Source organism: Bos taurus, chromosome 21, assembly GCF_002263795.3.
Source record: "Bos taurus isolate L1 Dominette 01449 registration number 42190680 breed Hereford chromosome 21, ARS-UCD2.0, whole genome shotgun sequence".
NCBI classification, from domain to species: Eukaryota; Metazoa; Chordata; class Mammalia; order Artiodactyla; family Bovidae; genus Bos; species Bos taurus.
In genome coordinates, this window is record NC_037348.1 from 28805970 (window position 1) to 28830436 (window position 24467).

Sequence of the window (24467 nt, forward strand, 5' to 3'; positions counted from 1 at the left end):
AGAGAGCGCGCCGGCAAGATGGCGGCTGCGGTGGTCTTGCTGCGGCCTCTTTGCCGACTGTGTCGTGTGGTGCTGTTCCTCTCACAGTTCTACATCCTGTCGGGCGGCGGTGAGTTGAGGGCTGGGGGCCCCGGGACCGCAGGCGGAGGCAGAGTGCGGGAGGAGGGCGCGGGTCGCTGCGGCCGAGTCCGGCACGGTTTGCCTCCGCCCCTCGGCTAGCTCAGGGACCCGAAGCCGCGAGCCTGGAATGGGAGGGCCCGGGGTCTCGGCCGGAGGCGTGGGGCTGTGTCCCGGCCCCGCGCTTGGTCCCAGGTGCTCGCAGACCGGGACGAATGTCGACCTCGTTGGGTTTCCCCTTCAGTTCGTGGGCGATCAGGCCTCCAGGTTTGCCCAGGCAGCTGAAGCCTGGAGCGCAGCCGCACCGCCTGAGGTCTCCGTCTCTCCGGTCGCAGGGTCCTTCAGCGAGGAGCCCTCGCAGCCACTGCCGCAGGCCATCAAGGACCCGGGCCCCACACGGACCTTCACAGCGGTGCCCAGGGCGGCAGGTACCGGGCGTTTTCCGTGCTCGTAAATGTGTGTGTTTATATCTAGTGGTCTCTCCCTTTTTGGTGAACATTTCCTGTAGAATATGAAATCATTTCCCTGGTGGTTCAGATGATAAAGAGTCTGCCTGCAATGCAGGAGACCCGGGATCAATCCTTGGGTCGGGAAGATTCCCTGGAGAAGGGAATGGCAACCCACACCAGTATTCTTGCCCGGAGAATCCCATGGACAGAGGAGCTTGGCGGGCTACAGTCCGTGGGATCGCGAAAAGAGTCGGACACGACTGAGCGAGTTTCACTTTCCATGTTTTGAACATTTTATTGATTGCATTTTAGGTTATGTGAACTAAAGACAGATGCACAGACCTTTTCTGTAGACAGCCTCGGTATTTCAATACCTTTCTACATTCCTGCTTCATCTCTTTCCAGTCCCAGGCTCCTCATTCACATCTCTTTTATTTCTAGTATTTTTTCACCTCACCCATGAAGATTCAGATCAGATCAGATAGATCAGTCGCTCAGTCGTGTCCGACTCTTTGCGGCCCCATGAATCGCAGCACACCAGGCCTCCCTGTCCATCACCAACTCCCGCAGTTCACTCAGACTCACATCCCTCAAGTCAGTGATGCCATCCAGCCATCTCATCCTCTGTCGTCCCCTTCTTCTCCTATCCCCAATCCCTCCCAGCATCAGAGTCTTTTCCAGTGAGTCAGCTCTTCACATCAGGTGGCCAAAGTACTGGAGTCTCAGCTTTAGCATCATTCCTTCCAAAGAAATCCCAGGGCTGATCTCCTTCAGAATGGACTGGTTGGATCTCCTTGCAGTCCAAGGGACTCTCGAGTCTTCTCCAACACCACAGTTCAAAAGCATCAATTCTTCGGCGCTCAACCTTCTTCACAGTCCAACTCTCACATCCATACATGACCACAGGAAAAACCATAGCCTTGACTAGACGGATCTTTGTTGGCAAAGTAATGTCTCTGCTTTTGAATATGCTATCTAGGTTGGTCATAACTTTCCTTCCAAGGAGTAAGCGTCTTTTAATTTCATGGCTGCAGTCACCATCTGTAGTGATTTTGGAACCCAGAAAAATAAAGTCTGACACTGTTTCCACTGTTTCCCCATCTATTTCCCATGAAGTGATGGGACCGGATGCCATGATCTTCGTTTTCTGAATGTTGAGCTTTAAGCCAGCTTTTTCACTCTCCACTTTCACTTTCATCAAGAGGCTTTTTAGTTCCTCTTCACTTTCTGCCATAAGGGTGGTGTCATCTGCATATCTGAGGTTGTTGATATTTCTCCCAGCAATCTTGATTCCAGCTTGTGTTTCTTCCAGTCCAGTGTTTCTCATGATGTACTCTGCATAGAAGTTAAATAAGCAGGGTGACAATATACAGCCTTGATGAACTCCTTTTCCTATTTGGAACCAGTCTGTTGTTCCATGTCCAGTTCTAACTGTTGCTTCCTGACCTGCATACAAATTTCTCAAGAGGCAGATCAGGTGGTCTGGTATTCCCATCTCTTTCAGAATTTTCCACAGTTTATTGTGATCCACACAGTCAAAGGCTTTGGCATAGTCAGAAAAGCAGAAATAGATGTTTTTCTGGAACTCTCTTGCTTTTTCCATGATCCAGCGATGTTGGCAATTTGATCTCTGGTTCCTCTGCCTTTTCTAAAACCAGCTTGAACATCAGGAAGTTCACGGTTCACATATTGCTGAAGCCTGGTTTGGAGAATTTTGAGCATTACTTTACTAGCGTGTGAGATGAGTGCAATTGTGCGGTAGTTTGAGCATTCTTTGGCATTGCCTTTCTTTGGGATTGGAATGAAAACTGACCTTTTCCAGTCCTGTGGCCACTGCTGAGTTTTCCAAATTTGCTGGCATATTGAGTGCAGCACTTTCACAGCATCATCTTTCGGGATTTGAGATAGCTTAACTGGAATTCCATCACCTCCACTAGCTTTGTTCATAGTGATGCTTTCTAAGGCCCACTTGACTTCACATTCCAGGACGTCTAGCTCTAGGTCAGTGATCACACCATCGTGATTATCTGGGTCATGAAGATCTTTTTTGTACAGTTCTTCTGTGTATTCTTGCCACCTCTTCTTAATATCTTCTGCTTCTGTTAGGTCCATACCATTTCTGTCCTTTATCGAGCCCATCTTTGCATGAAATGTTCCTTTGGTATCTCTGATTTTCTTGAAAAGATCCCTAGTCTTTCCCATTCTGTTGTTTTCCTCTATTTCTTTGCATTGATCGCTGAAGAAGGCTTTCGTATTTCCTCTTGCTATTCTTTGGAACTCTGCATTCAGATGTTTATATCTTTCCTTTTCTCCTTTGCCTGTCACAGATTACCTTCAACCAATGTTCCTTTCTCTTCAGAAAATTTCTTGTGCCTCTTGACCCTGATCCTGATGTTGAGTATTAAAAGGCACCCCCTTAAAAGGGCTGTGTGAAATGGGGCAGGGAGGGGAGGGGATGGTGGGGGTGCGGGAAATCCCAAAGGGACTGGTTGAGACTTGGCTTTAAGTTTGGTGATGCCGCTGGAAGCTGGAGCAAATAACTAACCTTTCAGGCTTCAGAGACATTTTGGTTTTGTGATTCTAAGTGTCCATCCTCCAGCCTCAGTAGTAATAGGAACACAACAATAAAGGAAAAAGTGATATTTTGCATCAGTTCAGTTCAGTTGCTCAGTCGTGTCCAACTCTGACCCCATGGACTGCAGCATGCCGGGCTTCCCTGTCCATCACCAACTCCCAGAGCTTGCTCAAACTTATGTCCATCGAGTCAGTGATGGCATCCTCTGTCATCCTCTTCTCCTCCTGCCTTCAATCTTTCCCAGCATCAGGATCTTTTCCAGTGAGTCAATTCTTCGCATCAGGTGGCCAAAGTATTGGAGTTTCAGCTTCAGCATCAGTCCTTCCAGTGAATATTAAGCGTTGATTTCCTTTAGGATTGACTGGTTGGATCTCCTTGCAGTCCAAGGGACTCTCAAGAGTCTTATCCAGTACCATAGTTCAAAAGCAACAATTCTTCCGCGCTCAGCTTTCTTTATAGTCCAACTCTCACATCCATACGTGACTACTGGAAAAACCATACCTTTGGCTAGACAGACCTTTGTTGGCAAAGTAATGTCTCTGCTTTTTGATATGCTGTGTAGATTGGTCATAGCTTTTCTTCTAAGGAGCAAGCGTCTTTTAATTTCATGGCTGCAGTTACCATCTGTAGTGATTTCGGAGCTTCCCAGGATAAAGTCTCTCACTGTTTTCCATTGTTTCCTCATCTGTTTGCCATGAAGTGACCCAGATGCCATGACCTTCGTTTTTTGAATGTTGAGTTTTAAGCCAGGTTTTTCACTCTCCTCTTTAACTTTCAACAAGAGGCTTTTTAGTTCATCTTTGCTTTCTGCCATAAGAGTGGTGTCATCTGAGAATCTGAGGTTATTGATATTTCTCCCGGCAATCTTGATTTCAGCTTGTGCTTCATCCAGCCCGGCATTTTGCATGATGTACTCTGATATTTTGCATAATTGCCCACTTAATAGTGACTTTAAGTAGGACGAGTTTTAAATGAGTGTCAATGTGCTTTGCTGAACGAAACCTTGTTCTCCGTAGTTTCATCCCTGTAGAGTTCCATTATTTCAGTGAAGTGAAATTAGCATCCATATATTATTCCTTCTATTAAAGTCTGCTAAAAGACATCAACATACTTGTGTTTAAAACATAGATTATTTTATAGAGAAAGCACAAGAATTTTTGACTCTTTCAGACGTTTTTTGAGAGCTTTTCTTCCTTCCTGAGAATAGTGTTTACAGTTTTGGTAATCTCTTAACTCATAGTAATATATTATACTCCTGGGTAGGTTGGCTGGAAAAAAAGAACTGTAACCCACTGAATAAGTTGCTAATACTAAGAACTGTTTGTACTTTGGTAGTGTAAAACTGAATATTCCTTGCAGATTGTGGCTTGTGGAAGTACCATTGTGTAACAATGACAGTATATCTTCTGGGGGTGGTTCCTTGTTGTACTGATTGTGTTAGAGGGTCAGTGGCTTCACTTAAAAATTAGTGAATTCAAGTGAAAAGCACAGTGGATTGGAAACGGAGAAATTTGGATTCTGATTCCAGTTCTACCCTCCCTCTGTGATCTTGAACAAACTTTATCATCTATAAGCCTTTGTTTTTTCATCTTGTAACACAATAAACTTTTTGCAGTCCTAATTTATTACTAGAACCATATATGTATGTTATGCTCATGATTGTGTTCCTTAACCTTGGAAAATTGCTTTTATCTGTTATTCTAATCCATATTCTAAGAGAATAAGCTTCTCTCTCGCCCCTTGCAGAAAGTACCGATATCCCACCTTATGTGATGAAATGTCCGAGCAATGGCCTGTGTAGCAGACTTCCTGCAGACTGTATAGATTGCAAGACCAATTTTTCCTGTGTCTATGGGAAGCCTGTCACTTTTGACTGCACAGTCAAACCTTCTGTTACCTGTGTTGTAAGTACTGCAACTTACGAATTCTTAAACTCACTGTAAAGCTTGAGTTATAAATAGAGTTTAGACGCGAACATGGGGAAAATTGAGAAAGTGCTCTACATTTTAAAAGTAAGATTTGAGGAGTAAAGTCCACTTTATCAGATGAAACTTTTGTCTCCTAGCAAGGTTTGGTGTAAGGATTCAGATAACAATTTTCTGACATAAGACTAAACTGAAGTAATTGTCAGACTGCTTATAACAAGTAGGGCATAGAACAGGCTCAAGGGCACCCACTGTTGTGCATCAGCAATGACCCTGCTAGAGTTGTCACACTGCAGCCTGTCTCTAATATGTTTACAGCTCTCAGGACACCTGCTTCAGAGCTCGGTTCCTGGAGGCAGCCCTACACCTGCTGAGTGTGACCAGGTCAGGGAGATTCACATATGTGCATTCTTGAATGGTTGGACCAGGGAAATTACTGCACACTTCATTGTAGTCCCAGCATCTGGGCAAGACAGAGAGTAGAAATGAATAACAAAGCAGTGTCTACTCCTGGCCTTGCCAAGGCCAGCTCTGAGATTTATTCCTTTGTCTCCTGTTAAATCAGGAGATGGACCTAGAGCAACTTTTCCTAAAGTGTTTCTGTGGAGCCCTTGTTGTGGGAGGTGGTCAAGAAAACACAGATTCTAGGTCATGTTCTCTTTAGCGGGTTTCCATTGACCCAGTGATTCTCACTTGAACAAGATACCTTTCCGCATCTGTCCTTTGGAGCCTGGTCTGGAGAGGGCTAGATTAGAAAGTTTCTGCCCTCCCCTCCACCCAGGCTCTTTCTGTTTCTCCTGAAGTCCAGTATCAGGAGAGGGCCTGAGGGAGGCTTCACTCCAAGGGGGCATGAAATTTTATGTGGCCTCAGCATCTGGATGTAGTGTTGGTAAACTTCAGTATTTGTCATTTTCGTGTATCAGTGTTGCTCTTGAAAGTGCGCTGGAAAACTGAGCTAGTTGGCAGGTAGTCTTCATGACTGCCCTAGGATAATCAGTTAGTCTTGGTTGCTTCATCTTAAATAGAATTTTCTCCCTACTCACCTAATAACAAAACCTGTTTGATGGCTTTTGAAATCACATGCTTCGTAAGTCTGGCACATAGTAGGTACCTTGTGGAAAATGAGAAAACCCTGATGGCTTAGGGGAGCTTTTCCCAGAATGAGCCTACTTTGTTTGCCTTAGTGTCTTGGACATTTATCTCTCACAACTGGTTCCTGAGTGAAACTTAGTTTTCAATTTCTTCCTCCTTTAGGTGATCCAAAAAAACAGGTGGTTTCATTTTTCAGAAAATAGCAGAGGACAGGAGAAATGACAAAGGTAGAGAAATGACAAAACTTAGGGAGGGACTTTCCTAGCTGATCCTGTCCCTGGTCCGTCCTTAACCCTTGGCTGAGACACGCCCTGGAAGCACTCTTTCCCTCTTCACACCTCAAGTGCTTTCATCTCACCTGCTTCGTGACTAGCCAGTCATCACAAATCCTGTACAGTAGCAGGTGCCTGGCCCCTAGAGGTGGCTTTTGAAGGTAATCTCAAGAGCATCTGGTGGTGTTTCTTCTTAGAAACGAAGAGCAGTCAAACAGTTGGCTGTCAGGAGCCGCGGGTCCCAGGAGTGCTGCGGCTGTGATTTGGGGCCGGCCCCGTATTCTTCCCTTGGTGTTTAAGACCATTGCAGGTGTATACGCAAGTATTCGTCCTCTCACCTGTTGCATTCACCCCCTTCCCTCCCCTCACCTTATGTTGAACTTCAGATTAATAGAAGGAAATAAACTCTTCTCATCCTTCTCATGTGCACTCATAGGGACTCAGGCCAAGGGAATCTCACCTGGATTACACTAGTCAAAGAAATTGTTTTATAATGTATATAAATAGAAGTAAGTGCAGAAATCCAGCTGTAATGGAAACTGCCAGCCCAGCTGACATCAGCTGGAGATGTGCTTGACAGAAATGGTTTTTGTTTCTGTTACTTGGAGGAGAGCTTAGTCTGCTAGTGTAAGTGAGGCAAGTTTAATTCCTTTAGGTAGGTTCTGTATTCTCAGTAATGACAGTTGTGTCACAGAGGGAAAGGTATTTACCACATATGAGCTCTTGTTGGGGTCTGCAGTTTTTTGTGGACTTAGTGAATGCTAGGGTGCCCAGGTGCCCATGGAAAAAAAGTAGAATCCCTATTTTGTCCAAAGTAAATTCCAGATAGATGCCAGACTTTACGTGAGAAGATGAAACCTCAAAGTACCAGAGAAAGCGTGAGAGTTCTGTTATCATCTCAAAGTGGGAAATATTTTTCTAAGTATGAAATAAAGTTTAAAAGTTATACAAGAAAGAATTTATACATTTGACTACTAAAGGTGAGGGGTTTCTGCATGACCTTAAAAAGCATAAAGGCCAGAGATAAATGACAAACGATGAAAAAGTTTTTTTTAATACACGTGACAAATAATATACTAATACCTATAATATATCAATACATCCAAAAAGCCAATGAGAAAAAGACGACAGTCCTGTAGAAAAATAGTGCTAGAGCATGAGTACATGGTTCGTAGCAAAGGAAATACAGGTGGACTTTCAACTTGTATTTGAAAGGTGCTTAATTTTCTCATAGTTTAATACAAATTAATGCATTTTTTTAACCTGTCAGATTGGCAAAACAGAGTTTGATAACACTTTTCTTGAAGGTGTAAGAGACAAACATTGCTGTGTCTTGTCAGTAGATGTGTGGATTAGTCAGCCTGTGGTAGACAGTTTGTCTCATCTCTGAAACCTGTGGGCTTCCCTGGTGGCTCAGAAGGTAAAGCATCTGCCTGCAATGTGGGAGATCCGGGTTCTATCCCTGAATCAGGAAGATCCCCTGGAGAAGGAAATGACAACCCCCTCCAATACTCTTGCCTTGAAAATTCCATGGATGGAGGAGCCTGGTAGGCTACAGTCCATGGGGTCGCAAAGAGTTGGACACGACTGAGTGACCTCACTTTCTTTCTTTCTGAAACGTACAGATGCATGTAAGCTTTGACCTGGCAGTTCCATATCTAGGAATTCATCTAACAGGTGTTACTTACTGCACATTGATACACATAAGTATGCCTAAGAATATTCTTAGCTGCATTGTTCACCCAGCAAGGTTGGAAGCAAGCTGAATGTCCAAGAAAGAGCAGTTCACTTTGCAGCTCACTGTGTAGTGAAATAAATACATTGCAGCTGTTGAGAACTAGGCAGCTCCAGAGATGTTTACTGATACCTCAGAATTAAGTGAAAGTAATTATCAGTGGGAACATTAAATTAGAAAAAGAAGAAGCATATCTGTCGTAAGCATGCCCATGCATAGAACAGACTCCCTGGAAGACCAGCATGGATGAGCTGTGCTCAGTGCTGAGGGCCCGGCAGGGCCAGCCATCTCTTTACTCTCTTCTTGTCTCCCAGAGTTTGTACCATGTACACTGTCTGCCCAGTGTTGCAAAAAAACAGGTTGAGAAACGTGTGTTACAGATGGATCACTAGAAATATGCAGACATTTACAATAATAATGTTTAAATCAAGCAGTGCCTTACTCGTGAATACTGCCCTTATAAGTGGTTTTTGCATTAATAAAAAAAAAATTAGTAAATATGATACTTCCAGAGGTGATTGTGTTACCATTTAAATACAGTTTTGAAAAGTATGTTTTATAGCATAATATCAAGTGGTGGTGAAAGGATACAAAATGTTTTCAGTATAATTCCATGAATGTAAAACTGTATCACAGGAAGCAAAAATGAAAGAAGGTTAGACAGTGCTTCTCTCTGGAGAGGTTACCAGTTTTCCTGTAATTTCCAAATGTGTAACATATAAGCACATGGGGTGCTCTTACAGGCAGAAAACAAATTTAAAATTGAAATGGACTCTTGTTTCGAGGCTCAGGGCCACAATAGCACTGGCTGAACCTCTCCAAGGGGTTCTTTCTAAGATGGGGATGGTCTCCTGGGGCTGCCTCTGGGTGGGTCCTGTCAGGTACTCCTGGGAGTGTAACAGCAGTGACTGCCCTGGGTCTTAGGACCTCAGGGACTCCTAGGAAGAGTTGAGACCCGGTAGGCAGGCTGTTCCTCTAGGAGTGTCCAGCTGGGTCCCGACTCCCACGTACTGCACAGTACTTTGAGCAGAGGGACTCATCTGCCCTGTCAGCTCTCTTGTGTCTCTGGGGCTTCATAAAGTGCCTTTTCCTTTCTTCTTTGTCATATAAGTATGCATGTGTGTTATTAAAAATTTAGCCAAAATAACAGTGATGAAGTAATCTTATCCTGATAACCTTTGATAATTTGATGTGCATTTATCTAGGTATTTTTTCTTAGGTGTATATTTTGGGGTATATACTTATGATCCTAGATCATGGCATATACATTTGTTTTGCATACATATTGGCTTGGTACCTGTTTGTCTGCCACTTCCTCCTAGATCATAAATAGAAGTGTTTTTGACACTTGTGCCTTGTAACTGTGTAGTTTTAGTGACATATTGACAAGCTGGATTATGACCGAATAGCTCTGTGTCCTTTGTAGGATCCAGACTTCAAATCCCAGAAGAGTTTCGTCCTCAACATGACCTGCAGGTTCTGCTGGCAGCTCCCAGAGGCTGACTACGAGTGCTTCAGCTCCAGCGACTGCAGGGCGGTGTCCTGCCCTCGGCAGCGCTATCCAACCAACTGCACTGTGCGGGACCACGTCCACTGCCTGGGTGAGTCGGCTGAGGGAGCTTCTAGGCAGAGTGCTCTTCTTCAGGCGTACTTGCAGAACCATCACAGACGTTTGAGAATTAGGTTTCAATTGTGTAGTCAGAAATGTTTATCAGCACCTTTTAGTTATGCCAGTTCCTTATCTTTTAAAACGTAGTACTTCATAAAATAAAAATGTATAAGGTGTAGAGCATAATGTGTGATTGAGTCTCCCCCAGGTTAACAGCCAAAGCATCTGATGCCATCGAAACTGCCAGAGTGTTTCCTGCCTCTTCTTTAGGGGTGATACCCTTTTGAGGTTTCTTATGATCCCAATCCCTTCCTTTAAGTTTTTTATTATTTTTTTTTTTTTCCTTCCAATTTTATTTTATTTTTAAACTTTACATAATTGTATTAGTTTTGCCAAATATCAAAATGAATCCGCCACAGGTATACATGTGTTCCCCATCCCGAACCCTCCTCCCTCCTCCCTCCCCATACCATCCCTCTGGGCCGTCCCAGTGCACCAGCCCCAAGCATCCAGCATCATGCATCGAACCTGGACTGGCAACTCGTTTCCTACATGATATTGTACATGTTTCACTGCCATTCTCTCACATCTTCCCACCCTCTCCCTCTCCCACAGAGTCCATAAGACTGTTCTATACATCAGTGTCTCTTTTGCTGTCTCGTACACCGGGTTATTGTTACCATCTTTCTAAATTCCATATATATGCGTTAGTATACTGTATTTATGTTTTTCCTTCTGGCTTACTTCACTCTGTATAATAGGCTTCAGTTTCATCCACCTCATTAGAACTGATTCAAATGTATTCTTTTTAATGGCTGAGTAATACTCCATTGTGTATATGTACCACAGCTTTCTTATCCATTCATCTGCTGATGGACATCTAGGTTGCTTCCACGTCTTGGCTATTATAAACAGTGCTGCGATGAACATTGGGGTACACGTGTCTCTTTCCCTTCTGGTTTCCTCAGTGTGTATGCCCAGCAGTGGGATTGCTGGATCATAAGGCAGTTCTATTTCCAGTTTTTTAAGGAATCTCCACACTGTTCTCCATAGTGGCTGTACTAGTTTGCATTCCCACCAACAGTGTAAGAGGGTTCCCTTTTCTCCACACCCTCTCCAGCATTTATTATTTGTAGACTTTTGGATCGCAGCCATTCTGACTGGTGTGAAATGGTACCTCATAGTGGTTTTGATTTGCATTTCTCTGATAATGAGTGATGTTGAGCATCTTTTCATGTGTTTGTTAGCCATCTGTATGTCTTTTTTGGAGAAATGTCTATTTAGTTCTTTGGCCCATTTTTTGATTGGGTCGTTTATTTTTCTGGAGTTGAGCTGTAGGAGTTGCTTGTATATTTTTGAGATTAGTTGTTTGTCGGTTGCTTCATTTGCTATTATTTTCTCCCATTCTGAAGACTGTCTTTTCACCTTGCTAATAGTTTCCTTTGATGTGCAGAAGCTTTTAAGGTTAATTAGGTCCCATTTGTTTATTTTTGCTTTTATTTCCAATATTCTGGGAGGTGGGTCATAGAGGATCCTGCTGTGATGTATGTCGGAGAGTGTTTTGCCTATGTTCTCCTCTAGGAGTTTTATAGTTTCTGGTCTTACGTTTAGATCTTTAATCCATTTTGAGTTTATTTTTGTGTATGGTGTTAGAAAGTGGTCCAGTTTCATTCTTTTACAAGTGGTTGACCAGATTTCCCAGCACCACTTGTTAAAGAGATTGTCTTTAATCCATTGTATATTCTTGCCTCCTTTGTCGAAGATAAGGTGTCCATATGTGCGTGGATTTATCTCTGGGCTTTCTATTTTATTCCATTGATCAATATTTCTGTCTTTGTGCCAGTACCATACTGTCTTGATAACTGTGGCTTTGTAGTAGAGCCTGAAGTCAGGTAAGTTGATTCCTCCAGTTCCATTCTTCTTTCTCAAGATCGCTTTGGCTATTCGAGGTTTTTTGTATTTCCATACAAATTGTGAAATTATTTGTTCTAGCTCTGTGAAGAATACTGTTGGTAGCTTGATAGGGATTGCGTTGAATCTATAAATTGCTTTGGGTAGTATACTCATTTTCACTATATTGATTCTTCCAATCCATGAACATGGTATATTTCTCCATCTATTAGTGTCCTCTTTGATTTCTTTCACCAGTGTTTTATAGTTTTCTATATATAGGTCTTTAGTTTCTTTAGGTAGATATATTCCTAAGTATTTTATTCTTTCCGTTGCAATGGTGAATGGAATTGTTTCCTTAATTTCTCTTTCTGTTTTCTCATTATTAGTGTATAGGAATGCAAGGGATTTCTGTGTGTTGATTTTATATCCTGCAACTTTACTGTAGTCATTGATTATTTCTAGTAATTTTCTGGTGGACTCTTTAGGGTTTTCTATGTAGAGGATCATGTCATCTGCAAATAGTGAGAGTTTTACTTCTTCTTTTCCAATTTGGATTCCTTTTATTTCTTTTTCTGCTCTGATTGCTGTGGCCAAAACTTCCAAAACTATGTTGAATAGTAATGGTGAAAGTGGGCACCCTTGTCTTGTTCCTGACTTTAGAGGAAATGCTTTCAATTTTTCACCATTGAGGATAATGTTTGCAGTGGGTTTGTCATATATAGCTTTTATTATGTTGAGGTATGTTCCTTCTATTCCTGCTTTCTGGAGAGTTTTTATCATAAATGGATGTTGAATTTTGTCAAAGGCTTTCTCTGCATCTATTGAGATAATCAAATGGTTTTTATTTTTCAATTTGTTAATGTGGTGTATTACATTGATTGATTTGCGGATATTGAAGAATCCTTGCATCCCTGGGATAAAGCCCACTTGATCATGGTGTTTGATCTTTTTAATATGTTGTTGGATTCTGATTGCTAGAATTTTGTTAAGGATTTTTGCATCTATGTTCATCAGTGATATTGGCCTGTAGTTTTCTTTTTTTGTGGGATCTTTGTCAGGTTTTGGTATTAGGGTGATGGTGGCCTCATAGAATGAGTTTGGAAGTTTACCTTCCTCTGCAATTTTCTGGAAGAGTTTGAGCAGGATAGGTGTTAGCTCTTCTCTAAATTTTTGGTAGAATTCAGCTGTGAAGCCGTCTGGACCGGGGCTTTTGTTTGCTGGAAGATTTTTGATTACAGTTTCAATTTCCATGCTTGTGATGGGTCTGTTAAGATTTTCTATTTCTTCCTGGTCGAGTTTTGGAAAGTTGTACTTTTCTAAGAATTTGTCCATTTCTTCCACGTTGTCCATTTTATTGGCATATAATTGTTGATAGTAGTCTCTTATGATCCTTTGTATTTCTGTGTTGTCTGTTGTGATCTCTCCATTTTCGTTTCTAATTTTGTTGATTTGATTTTTCTCCCTTTGTTTCTTGATGAGTCTGGCTAATGGTTTGTCAATTTTATTTATCCGTTCAAAGAACCAGCTTTTGGTTTTGTTGATTTTTGCTATGGTCTCTTTTGTTTCTTTTGCATTTATTTCTGCTCTAATTTTTAAGATTTCTTTCCTTCTACTAACCCTGGGGTTCTTCATTTCTTCCTTTTCTAGTTGCTTTAGGTGTAGAGTTAGGTTATTTATTTGACTTTTTTCTTGTTTCTTGAGGTGTGCCTGTATTGCTATGAACTTTCCCCTTAGGACTGCTTTTACCGTGTCCCACAGGTTTTGGGTTGTTGTGTTTTCATTTTCATTCGTTTCTATGCAAATTTTGATTTCTTTTTTGATTTCTTCTGTGATTTGTTGGTTATTCAGCAGCGTGTTGTTCAGCCTCCATATGTTGGAATTTTTAATAGTTTTTCTCCTGTAATTGAGATCTAATCTTACTGCATTGTGGTCAGAAAAAATGCTTGGAATGATTTCTATTTTTTTGAATTTACCAAGGCTAGCTTTATGGCCCAGGATGTGATCTATCCTGGAGAAGGTTCCATGTGCGCTTGAGAAAAAGGTGAAATTCATTGTTTTGGGATGAAATGTCCTATAGATATCAATTAGGTCTAACTGGTCTATTGTATCGTTTAAAGTTTGTGTTTCCTTGTTAATTTTCTGTTTAGTTGATCTATCCATAGGTGTAAGTGGGGTATTAAAGTCTCCCACTATTATTGTGTTATTGTTAATTTCTCCTTTCATACTTGTTAGCATTTGTCTTACGTACTGTGGTGCTCCCATGTTGGGTGCATATATGTTTATAATTGTTATATCTTCTTCTTGGATTGATCCTTTGATCATTATGTAGTGACCTTCTTTGTCTCTTTTCACCGCCTTTGTTTTAAAGTCTATTTTATCTGATATGAGTATTGCTACTCCTGCTTTCTTTTGGTCCCTATTTGCATGGAAAATCTTTTTCCAGCCCTTCACTTTCAGTCTGTATGTGTCCCCTGTTTTGAGGTGGGTCTCTTGTAGACAACATATGTAGGGGTCTTGTTTTTGTATCCATTCAGCCAGTCTTTGTCTTTTGGTTGGGGCATTCAACCCATTTACATTTAAGGTAATTACTGATAAGTATGTTCCCGTTGCCATTTACTTGATTGTTTGGGGTTCGAGTTTATACACCGTTTTTGTGTTTCCTGTCTAAAGAATATCTTTTAGTATTTGTTGGAGAGCTGGTTTGGTGGTGCAGAATTCTCTCAGCTTTTGCTTGTCTGAAAAGCTTTTGATTTCTCCTTCATACTTGAATGAGATCCTTGCTGGGTACAATAATCTGGGCTGTAGGTTATTTTCTTTCATCATTTTAAGTATGTCTTGCCATTCCCTCCTGGCTTGAAGAGTTTCTATTGAAAGATCAGCTGTTATCCTTATGGGAATTCCCTTGTGTGTTATTTGTTGTTTTTCCCTTGCTGCTTTTAATATTTGTTCTTTGTGTTTGATCTTTGTTAATTTGATTAATATGTGTCTTGGGGTGTTTCTCCTTGGGTTTATCCTGTTTGGTACTCTCTGGGTTTCTTGGACTTGGGTGATTATTTCCTTCCCCATTTTAGGGAAGTTTTCCACTATTATCTCCTCAAGTATTTTCTCATGGTCTTTCTTTTTGTCTTCTTCTTCTGGAACCCCTATGATTCGAATGTTGTAGCGTTTAATATTGTCCTGGAGGTCTCTGAGATTGTCCTCATTTCTTTTAATTCGTTTTTCTTTTATCCTCTCTGATTCATTTATTTCTACCATTCTATCTTCTAATTCACTAATCCTGTCTTCTGCCTCTGTTATTCTACTATTTGTTGCCTCCAGAGTGTTTTTAATTTCACTTATTGCATTATTCATTATATATTGACTCTTTTTTATTTCTTCTAGGTCCTTGTTAAACCTTTCTTGCATCTTCTCAATCCTTGTCTCCAGGCTATTTATCTGAGATTCCATTTTAGTTTCAAGATTTTGGATCAATTTCACTATCATTATTCGGAATTCTTTATCAGGTAGATTCCCTATCTCTTCCTCTTTTGTTTGGTTTGGTGGGCATTTATCCTGTTCCTTTATCTGCTGAGTATTCCTCTGTCTCTTCATCTTGTTTAAATTGCTGAGTTTGGGGTGTCCTTTCTGTATTCTGGCAGTTTGTGGAGTTCTCTTTATTATGGCGTTTCCTCACTGTGTGTGGGTTTGTACAGGTGGCTTGTCAAGGTTTCCTGGTTAGGGAAGCTTGTGTCGGTGTTCTGGTGGATGGAGCTGTATTTCTTCTCTCTGGAGTGCAATGAAATGTCCAGTAATGAGTTATGAGATGTCTATAGTTTTGGGGTGACTTTGGGCAGCCTGTATCTTGAAGCTCAGGACTGTGTTCCTTTGTTGCTGGAGAATTTGCTTGGTATGTCTTGCCCTGGAACTTATTGGCCCTTGTGTGGTGCTTGGTTTCAGTGTCGGTATGGAGGCATTTGATGAGCTCCTGTCAATGAATGTTCCTTGGAGTCAGGAGTTCCCTGGAGTCAGGGTTTGGACTTAAGTCTCCTGCTTCCGATTATCGGTCTTATTTTTACAGTAGTTTCAAAACTTCTCCTTCTATACAGCACCATTGATAAAACATCTACATTAAAGATGATAAGTTTCTCTACAGTGAGGGTCACTCAGAGAGGTTCACAGGGTTACATGGAGAAGAGAAGAGGGAGGAGGGAGTTAGAGGTGACCCAAATGAGATGAGGTGAATCAATAGTGGAGAGAGTGGGCTAGCCAGTAGTCACTTCCTTATGTGCACTCCACAACTGGACCACTCAGAGATGTTCACGGGGTTATACAGAGAAGAGAAGAAGGAGGAAGGTAACAGAGGTGGCCAGAAGGATAAAAGGGGGGAATGAAAAGGAGCGAGACAGATCCAGCCAGTAATCAGTTCCCTAAGTGTTCTCCACCGTCTGGAACACACAGAAATTCACAGAGTTGGGTAGAGTAGAGAGGGGTTAGGGAGGAGACACAGGCGACCTGGTGAAGAAAAAGGAGGGTCCAAAGGGAGAGAGAGCAGTCAAGCCAGTAATCTCACTCCCTAGTGAAAAATGGGTCCTGAAGATTGGGTCCTTAAAGGTACAAAATTGGTAACAAATACATAAAAGCGAAAATTAAAAATCTAGAGTAGAGTTTGGAATTTCAAAAATACGATGTTAAAGAAAAGAAGAAGGAAAAGAAAGAGAGAAAGAACGAACAAACAAAAACAAACAAGGTCGTGAAAATTATAAAGAAAGTACAGGTACAAAATTGATAACTAATACCAGAGAGCGAAAATTAAAAATCTAGAGTAGAGTTTGGAATTTCAAAAATACGATGTTAAAGAAAAGAAGAAGGAAAAGAAAGAGAGAAAAAATGAACAAACAAAAACAAACAAGGTCGCGAAAATTATAAAGAAAGTACAGGTACAAAATTGATAACTAATACCAGAAAGCAAAAATTAAAAATCTAGAGTAGATTTTGGAATTTCAAAAATACAATGTTAAAAAAAAAAAAAAGAAGAAAAATAAAGAGAGAAAACAAACAAACAAATACGAACAATGTCACAAAAATTATAAAGAAAATACAGGTACAAAATTGATATCAAATACCAAAAAGCATAAATTGAAAATCTAGAGTAAAGTTTGGAATTTCAGATATACAATGTCATATAAAAGAAGAAGAGAAAGAAACAGAGAAGAAGAAGAAAAAAAAAAAATCACAGAAATTATATAAAAAAAAACTATAGGTACAAAATTGATAACATATACCAAAAAGCGAAAATTAAAAATCTAGAGTAGAGTTTGGAATTTCAAAAAATACAATGTTAAAGAAAAGAAGAAAAAAACAAAAACCAACAACAACAAAAAAAAACAACAAGGTCAAGAAATTATAAAATATATATATATGAAGTTTGCTGAAGAAGAAAAAAATAGGGTCTTTTTTTTTTTTTTTTGCGAAGTAATAGGTTATAAAAGTGAAAATTAAAGGAACAATAGAGGACTTAAAATTTTTTTTTTTTAATTAAAAAAAAAAGAAAGAATGATCGTAAAAATAATAAAAATATATCTAGGACTTTTTTGTTTCTTTTTTTGTGGGTGTTATGGGTTCAGTTCATTTTTGGCTAGTTCCTTGGTCAGATTTATATTTCTCAAGATCTATAGGCCCCTTCCTATGTAGTCCGTAGTAACCACAGGGTTTTGATCTATTGCCTGTAGCTTCCAAGGCGTTTCCCTCTGTTATATCTTCTTCTGTTTGCTAGTCTCTTCAGTATCTGGTTTCCGCCCTGACTCAAAGGGCACGGTGGAGGACACTTTTTTTTTTTTTTTTTAGGCTTACTTGTTCAGTCGCGCTGTAGGGAGGGAGGGAGGGAGGGTGCAAACAAATAACACTGGCGTGGGCTCGCAGTGCCTCAGCCACCCTGGGTCTGCCCCCGCTCACGGCGCGTGTAGCCTCCCTGTCCACACTGCTCGGACTCTAGGTTGTTCCGCCGGGAACAATCCGAGGCTGGCCCTGGGCTGCATGCACCTCCCAGGTCCAAGCCGCTCAGGTTCAGGCACTCGGGTAGTCCTCAGAGGCGCAGACTCATTTGGGCCTGCGTTTTGTACTCTTCCCAGGTCCGAGCGCCAATTTGCTCTTCCCAGGCGAGCGCCAATGCTGCGACTTATCGCCTCCCCGCCACTCGGTTATCTGGATGTAAAACCGGCGCACCTTCTCAGGCAGATGTTGACCGTCCAGACCCCCAAGAAGTTTTAGTTAGCAAAGAAGCCTGCTTACAATTTTATAGATAATGTCTCTCTGGGGCTGCGATTGCCCCCTTCCGGCTCTGGCTGCCTGTCTCCGGAGGGGGAAGATCTGCAGCCGGCTATCTCTGTTCAGTCCTTTGTTCCGTACGCGGGCCTGGCGGTCTTAGGTCAGGGCTGGCTTTTCGCGTGGTAGGTATCCCACAGTCTGGTTTGCTAGCCCAAATTATTTCGCTCAGATAGCGCTCAGGGTATTCAGGCCAGACTCTTACTCTCAGCGATGCAGCCCACGCCGCGCCTCCCTGCCCAGCCCCGATTCGCTAATGGCGGATGCAGGCGTCTGCGCTGCTTCTCTGCTGGGGGAGTTACCGTAGGGCTCGCAATCTGCGAGTTTTAAATTGTTGATTTATATTTTCTCCCTGTTATGTTGCCCTCTGTGCTTCCAATGCTCGGCACAGATTCGGCAGTGAGAAGGTTTCCTGATGTTTGGAAACTTCTCTCTTTTTAAGATTCCCTTCCCGGGACGGAACTCCGTCCCTCCCTCTTTTGTCTCTTTTTTTTTGTTTTTAATATTTTTTCCTACCTCCTTTCGAAGAGTTGGGTTGCTTTTCTGGGTGCCTGATGTCCTCTGCCGGCATTCAGAAGTTGTTTTGTGGAATTTACTCGACGTTTAAATGCTCTTTTGATGAATTTGTGGGGGAGAAAGTGTTCTCCCCGTCCTACTCCTCCGCCATCTTGGCTCCTCCCCCCCCTTTAAGTTTTTTATAATTGTCCCATGTATGTGCTAGAATACAGTGTGGTGAATTATTCAGTAATGCATGTCTCAGAACTGTGTGAAGTAGTAGCAGGCTGTTTATGGTCTCCTGGGACTTGTTTCTTTTCATCATTATGGCTCTAAGATTCTTCAGCTTGTCTTCTTCTTTTTTCATTTCTTTATAATAACCTGTTGTAAGACTGTATCATAGTTTTTCTGCTCTCCAATGTATTTGGACTGTTTACCTTTTTTTTTTTTCTTTTTTACAAATTTTGCTGCTCTTAAACTTCTGTCTTTGTCTCTTGTCAAGTGTACAGGGGTGTGTCTGGCATGCACTCTCTGGCATGTGTTCTTTTCCAGGTGGTTGTGTTTGTTCACACTCCCGCCAGTGGTGCACAGCTGTTACTGAGGATCCACATCCTCTCCAATACTCGTCCCTAAGTTTTGTTTTTTCTTGCAGACTTCTATGAATTCTTTTGTATTTTGGATAGTAACCTTTGATGGCCCTAAAATCCTCTCCTGAATTTTAACTTTTTCCCCCACTTTCTTTTGGTCTCTTTTGAACACAACTTTAAAATTTTAGTTAGTTGGTTTTTCATCTTTCATAGTTAGCCCTTTTTTGTTGCAAAAAGCCTTTCCCTGCTCCAGATTCACGGAGATAATTTTCTGTACTTTCTTTTAAAAGTTGTAACTGTGGCCTTTCAGATTTAGGTCTTTAGTTCCCCAGGATTGGTTTGGTGTATGGTGTGAGGTGGAGTCAGACTCACTTTCTCCAGTTTGAACAGCCAGATGTCCCAGGACCCCCGGACCATCTGTGGCCTGCGTCCACGGGATGTGTCAGTCCTGCGTGGGCTTCTCCCCTCCCTGTGCCTGGTTTATCTGTCTCGTTTTTCTCCAGTTTGAACAGCCATTTGTCCCAGGACTCCTGGACCATCTGTGGCCTGTGTCCATAGGATGTGTCGGTCCTGCGTGGCCTTCTCCCCTCCTGGTGCCTGGTTTGTCTGTCTCGTTCACCCCCACATCATCCACACCTTGACATCACGTAGGGTGGTTCACCTTCTTCAAGCTGTGGTCCTCATGAACCTGTGCTCCTCATAAGCCTGTGCTCGTGGACAGTTAGGGCTTTCTGTTTAGCCTTCAAGGGTAGTGAACACTTATTTTTGTGAAGAGAGTTGTCTTTTTAGATTATAAATCATAAGACCACCACCTATAATTTAGTCTCTTGCCAGAGTACTTTCATACCCGTGTTTCATTGTGGAGTGTTTCCCTTTCTTAGGTAACCGCACTTTTCCAAAGATGCTCTACTGCAACTGGACCGGGGGATACAAGTGGTCCACAGCCTTGGCTCTGAGGTAAGCGCTGTTCCCAGTGAGCAGAGACACCACTGGGCATTTGCTGTGGCTGCTGGGCTCTTCTGCGCTCCTCTCTTGCTCCCTCAGGCCCTGCCATGGGCTGGGTAAACCACGGGGACTGTGCTGCTGGGGGCTGTTGAGGTGGCCAGACCACTATCTTTGTGGAACTTGGTGGCTTGTTGCTGGCTTTCCTCCCAAGATGCCTGCATGTTCTGGAGGTGACTCGAGTCATTATTGGAGCTCACTAGAACCAGTCAGTCTTCCCACTCTGAGCGTACTGTGAGTCAGTGAAGTGCTGCCTACTATTTAAAGTAGCTAGACTTATGACTGTCTTTAATTTTCAGTAATTTCCTTCTAAATCATAAAAAAAATAATACATGCTCAGTATTGAAAACTAGAAAAAACAAAAATGACAAAGATAAATGTTGAAAATCACCTGTAATACACTATTCAAGCATAATTATAGACTTAATTTTTACATAAAAATATACTTGTATTTGTTAAACTTTTCAGCAGTTTGAAAAGGAAATTGTAGCAGTTCTCCCCACCCCCACCAGAGGGAAGGGCAGGTAGGCTGCTGGCCAAATCCTGATTCAGCAGGTAGGCCGCTATTGGAGGTTTGCGGTGAGAGCCCAGGGACTGTATGGTGGGATGTGGGCAGGGCTTCTCAGCCTTGTCGTTGTGGATGTTTGGGCCAAGAATTCTTGGTTGTGGGGCATCCTGTGCAGAGTAGGGTGTGTAGCATCCTCTCCGGACTCCATTTATTGGGTGTTGTTTACAAGTCTCCCTACCCCAGTGGTGACAGTCAGTAGCACCTCCAGGTATTGCCTCTGTCTGGGGACCACTGCTTGAGGGTCTGGCTAGGAAGGTGGAGGGTCCTGTCTGGCAGGAAGGCTCCCCTGGTAAATGAAAAGAGGGGGCCACGACAGAAAGTCAGACATAGCGAAGGTGAGATTGCCCAGCGTCTTTGACACAGTAGTTCACATTGAGAATAACACCTGACTTTCTGCTTTCCAACAAACTTTTTATTTTGGATTCATTTTAGATTTACAGAAAAGTAAAAGCAAAGCTAGAGTGTTCTGTACACCCCTCACCCAGTCTCCCCATCATTGTGAACATAAATTACTATGACACATTTCACAGCTGGCTTTTAAACAGTAAGAATAGAGTTCTTCTCTGGGCTCAACATGGTTTCTTGCCGAATATTGAATGTGATGATGCCTGGCAGTTGCTTCATGGTTCTCGGGTTGGGGTGGGAAGGAAAGGGTGTGATGAATTGGGGTGTGTACATGGTGATAATTATTGGGGCTGGGTTGTGGACTCCCCAGCAGTAAAGAAACCAATGCAGGAGATATAGGCTCGATCCCTGGGTTGGGAAGATCCCCTGGAGAAGGAAATGGCAACCCACTCCAGTATTCTTGCCTGGAGAATCCCATGGACAGAGGAGCCTGGTGGGCTACAGTCTATGGGGTCACAAAGTGTCAGACACAACTGAGTGACTAAACAACGATAAACATGGGTGCTGTTTGCTTTCTTTTAACTTGTGTAAGTTTTAGAATTTTCCATAATAAAAATTTTAAAAGAAAAACAATGAGAAGTTGTCTGAATATTGTTAGATGTTAGAATTTGAAGGAACCTTAAAAGTCAATTTTTCCTAACACAGAGCTTTTTTACATGGGTTGATTGACAAAGGTCAAGACCTGATGAGGCGGCCAGCTGGCTGACTGCCTTGAGATGCTCCTGCAGCCTCCACATTGCTGGTCTGTCTGTTAGACTAACCGTGTTTTGCCCTCCCAGATGCACGGTTTTTTTGCTACCTAAAAAAGTAGCAAGCTAGATTTTCTTCAAAAGAGAAGGATTAGATTTCATTACAGCTCGTGTGTGTTCATTGTTGACGTGTGAGCAGTCTTCTTGCCTGTGATTGTTTGGTGGTGTGCATTTGTGAGATGATCGCTGTGTCCTCATCCAGGGTCTGCTGATCTGAGGCCCTTTCACATGTGAGTCAGCATGATTACTGAGCCCCAGCTGGCAGTTGGGGGGCTGTTGATGCATTGCAGGCCTGTTTGCTGTTGCAGCATCACCCTCGGTGGGTTTGGAGCAGATCGCTTCTACCTGGGCCAGTGGCGAGAAGGCCTCGGCAAGCTCTTCAGCTTCGGGGGCCTGGGAATATGGACGCTGATCGACGTCCTGCTCATTGGAGTTGGCTACGTGGGACCAGCGGACGGCTCTTTGTATATTTAGCTGCAGTCACACGCTTCTGAGAGGAGCGGAGCTTAGCAAGTGTGCTTTGCCTGTGGGAATCCACGTGCTTTGAGGGGCTTGTATATGTGTTTAATGTACAGCATCTGTACTTTGCCTGCCTTGATGAAGGTAAAATAAAAAACAGTGAACCATGCTTATATGGAATTTGGTTTTCTTTGCCTGCGATCTATTTTTTTTTTTCTGTGAAAAAATTTAAACTGGAAGAACAACCTGTGCAGCTGAAAATCTGTTTAGTTCCTAGACTTGAGTTTTATATTACTTACTTCAGAGTGTATCATTTGTATCTCCAACTTGAATGTCATCTGCCGTAAAAAACATTTGAGCTATAATTGCGGAGAGTGGAAAATCTTTTCATTCTTCAGCTAAATAAAATTATCTATCTAAACTTCAGTCATCTCTGACTTTTGCAGTATAATAATGTCTGTGTAGTATGGTCTTTCTGTATGATTGTTTGAAATAAATGCAGAAATTTTGTGTCTGATTCCTGTGATTGCAGTTTTGTTAGTAATGTAAAAGATTGCAAGAGTACTGGAAAATAAAACTACAAGTTACTTTAAAATTTTTGTAGACTTCTGTTATGTTTTTTATATTAAAACATAATCTTGAATAATCATAGCAACTTTCTTTTATTATTAAGAAGTGAAATGTTTCTTTTTCAGGATATTAGTCCATTCTAATAGATTTATTCATAATTGGCTGGTTCATTAACACACAGTGGAAATGTTTAAAAATGTATCAGTGTGATAAATGCTTTTGAGTCTTTATAAGATCCCTTGTAGACCCTTTCTTGGAAAGAAAAACATTTATTAATCCAAAAACTTTTTTTCAAAAACATTTTTAGTTATAACTTCTTGAATTCAAGTATAGTCAATATACAGTGTTTCAAGTGTACAGCAGAGTGATTCAGTTATATATGTTGTTGAGTCACTCAGTTGTTTCTGTCTCTTTGCGACCCTTAGACTGTAGCCCACCAGGCTTCTCTGTTCATGGAATTTTCCAGACAAGGATACTATAGTGAGTTGCTACTTCCTTATAGTTGTGTGTGTGTATATATGTGTATGTGTGTGCATGTTTTCAGATTTTTTTCCATTATAGGTTATTACAAATATTGACTGTCATTCCTGTGCTATACAGTAGGACCTTGTTGGTTATCTGTTTTATTTAGAGTACTCTGAGTATGTTAATCCCCAACTCCCAATTTATCTATCCTAGCCTTTCTGCTCTGGTAACCATAAATTTATTTTCTGTGTCTGCAAGTCTATTTCTATTTTGTAAATAAGTTCATGCTCAAATTCATGTCTGTTGAGTTGGTGATGCCATCCAACCATCACATCCACTGTCGTCCCCTTCTCCTGCCTTCAGTCTTACCCAGCATCAGGGTCTTTTCCGATGAGTCAACTCTTTATATCAGGTGACCAAAGTATTGAAGCTACAGCTTCAGCATCAGTCCTTCCAGTGAAGGACTGAGTAATTTTCCATTGTATGTATATATATGCCACATCTTCTTTATCCATTCCTCTGTGGATGGACATTTAGGTTGCTTCCACACCTTGGCTGTTGTAAACAGTGCTGCTGTGAACATTGGGGTGTTTGTATCTTTCCGAGTTAAGAATTTTCATCTTTTCTGGATATATGCCCGAGAAGTAAGATTGCTGAATCATATGGTAGTTCTGTTTTTGGTTTTTGAAGGAGTGTCCATACTTTTCTCCATAGTGGCTGAACAAATTTACATTCCTGTCAAGAGCATAGAAGGGTTACTTTTTCTCCACACCTTCTCCAGCATTTTTTTTGATAACTTAGACTTTTTGATAATAGCCATTTTGACTTGTGTGAGGTGATACTTCATGATAGTTTTCATTTGCATTTCTCTAATAATTAATGATGTGAGAGTCTTTTTATATGCCTGTTGGCCATCTGTATGTCTTCTTTGGAGAAATGTCTATTTAGAACTTCTGCCCATTATTTGATTGTTTTTTTTTTTTTTTTTATTGAGCTGTACAAGTTGTTTGTATATTTTGGGGATTAAGTCTTGTTGGTTGCCTCTTTTACAAATATTTTCTCCAAGTTGGTATGTTGTCTTTTTGTTTTGCTTGTGATTTCCTTTCCTGTGTAAAAGCTTTTAAGTTCAATTAGGTCTTTTTGTTTGTTTTTGCTTTGCTTCTGTTAGACTCTAGAGGTAATTCCAAAAAAATGTTGCTG

At 41.6% G+C, this 24467-nt stretch overlaps 1 protein-coding gene across 4 annotated transcripts in view; it reads left to right on the top strand.

Moving 5' to 3' along the window:
• Window positions 1–24467, top strand: part of TM2D3 (TM2 domain containing 3) — a 44697-nt gene continuing 20230 nt past the window's right edge. The window contains exons 1-6 of one of the 4 annotated variants that reach the window (XM_005221923.5): window positions 1–109; window positions 453–545; window positions 4888–5045; window positions 9592–9766; window positions 19931–20006; window positions 22082–22827. In XM_005221923.5, the coding sequence (XP_005221980.1) occupies window positions 19–109; window positions 453–545; window positions 4888–5045; window positions 9592–9766; window positions 19931–20006; window positions 22082–22247 (759 nt within the window). In that variant the 5' untranslated portion in view covers window positions 1–18 and the 3' untranslated portion in view covers window positions 22248–22827. Of the gene's footprint in view, window positions 110–452; window positions 546–4887; window positions 5046–9591; window positions 9767–19930; window positions 20007–22081; window positions 22828–24467 lie in introns of those variants that run through there. The other 3 variants (XM_059879025.1, XM_005221925.5, NM_001040518.2) reach the window with 3 other exon arrangements.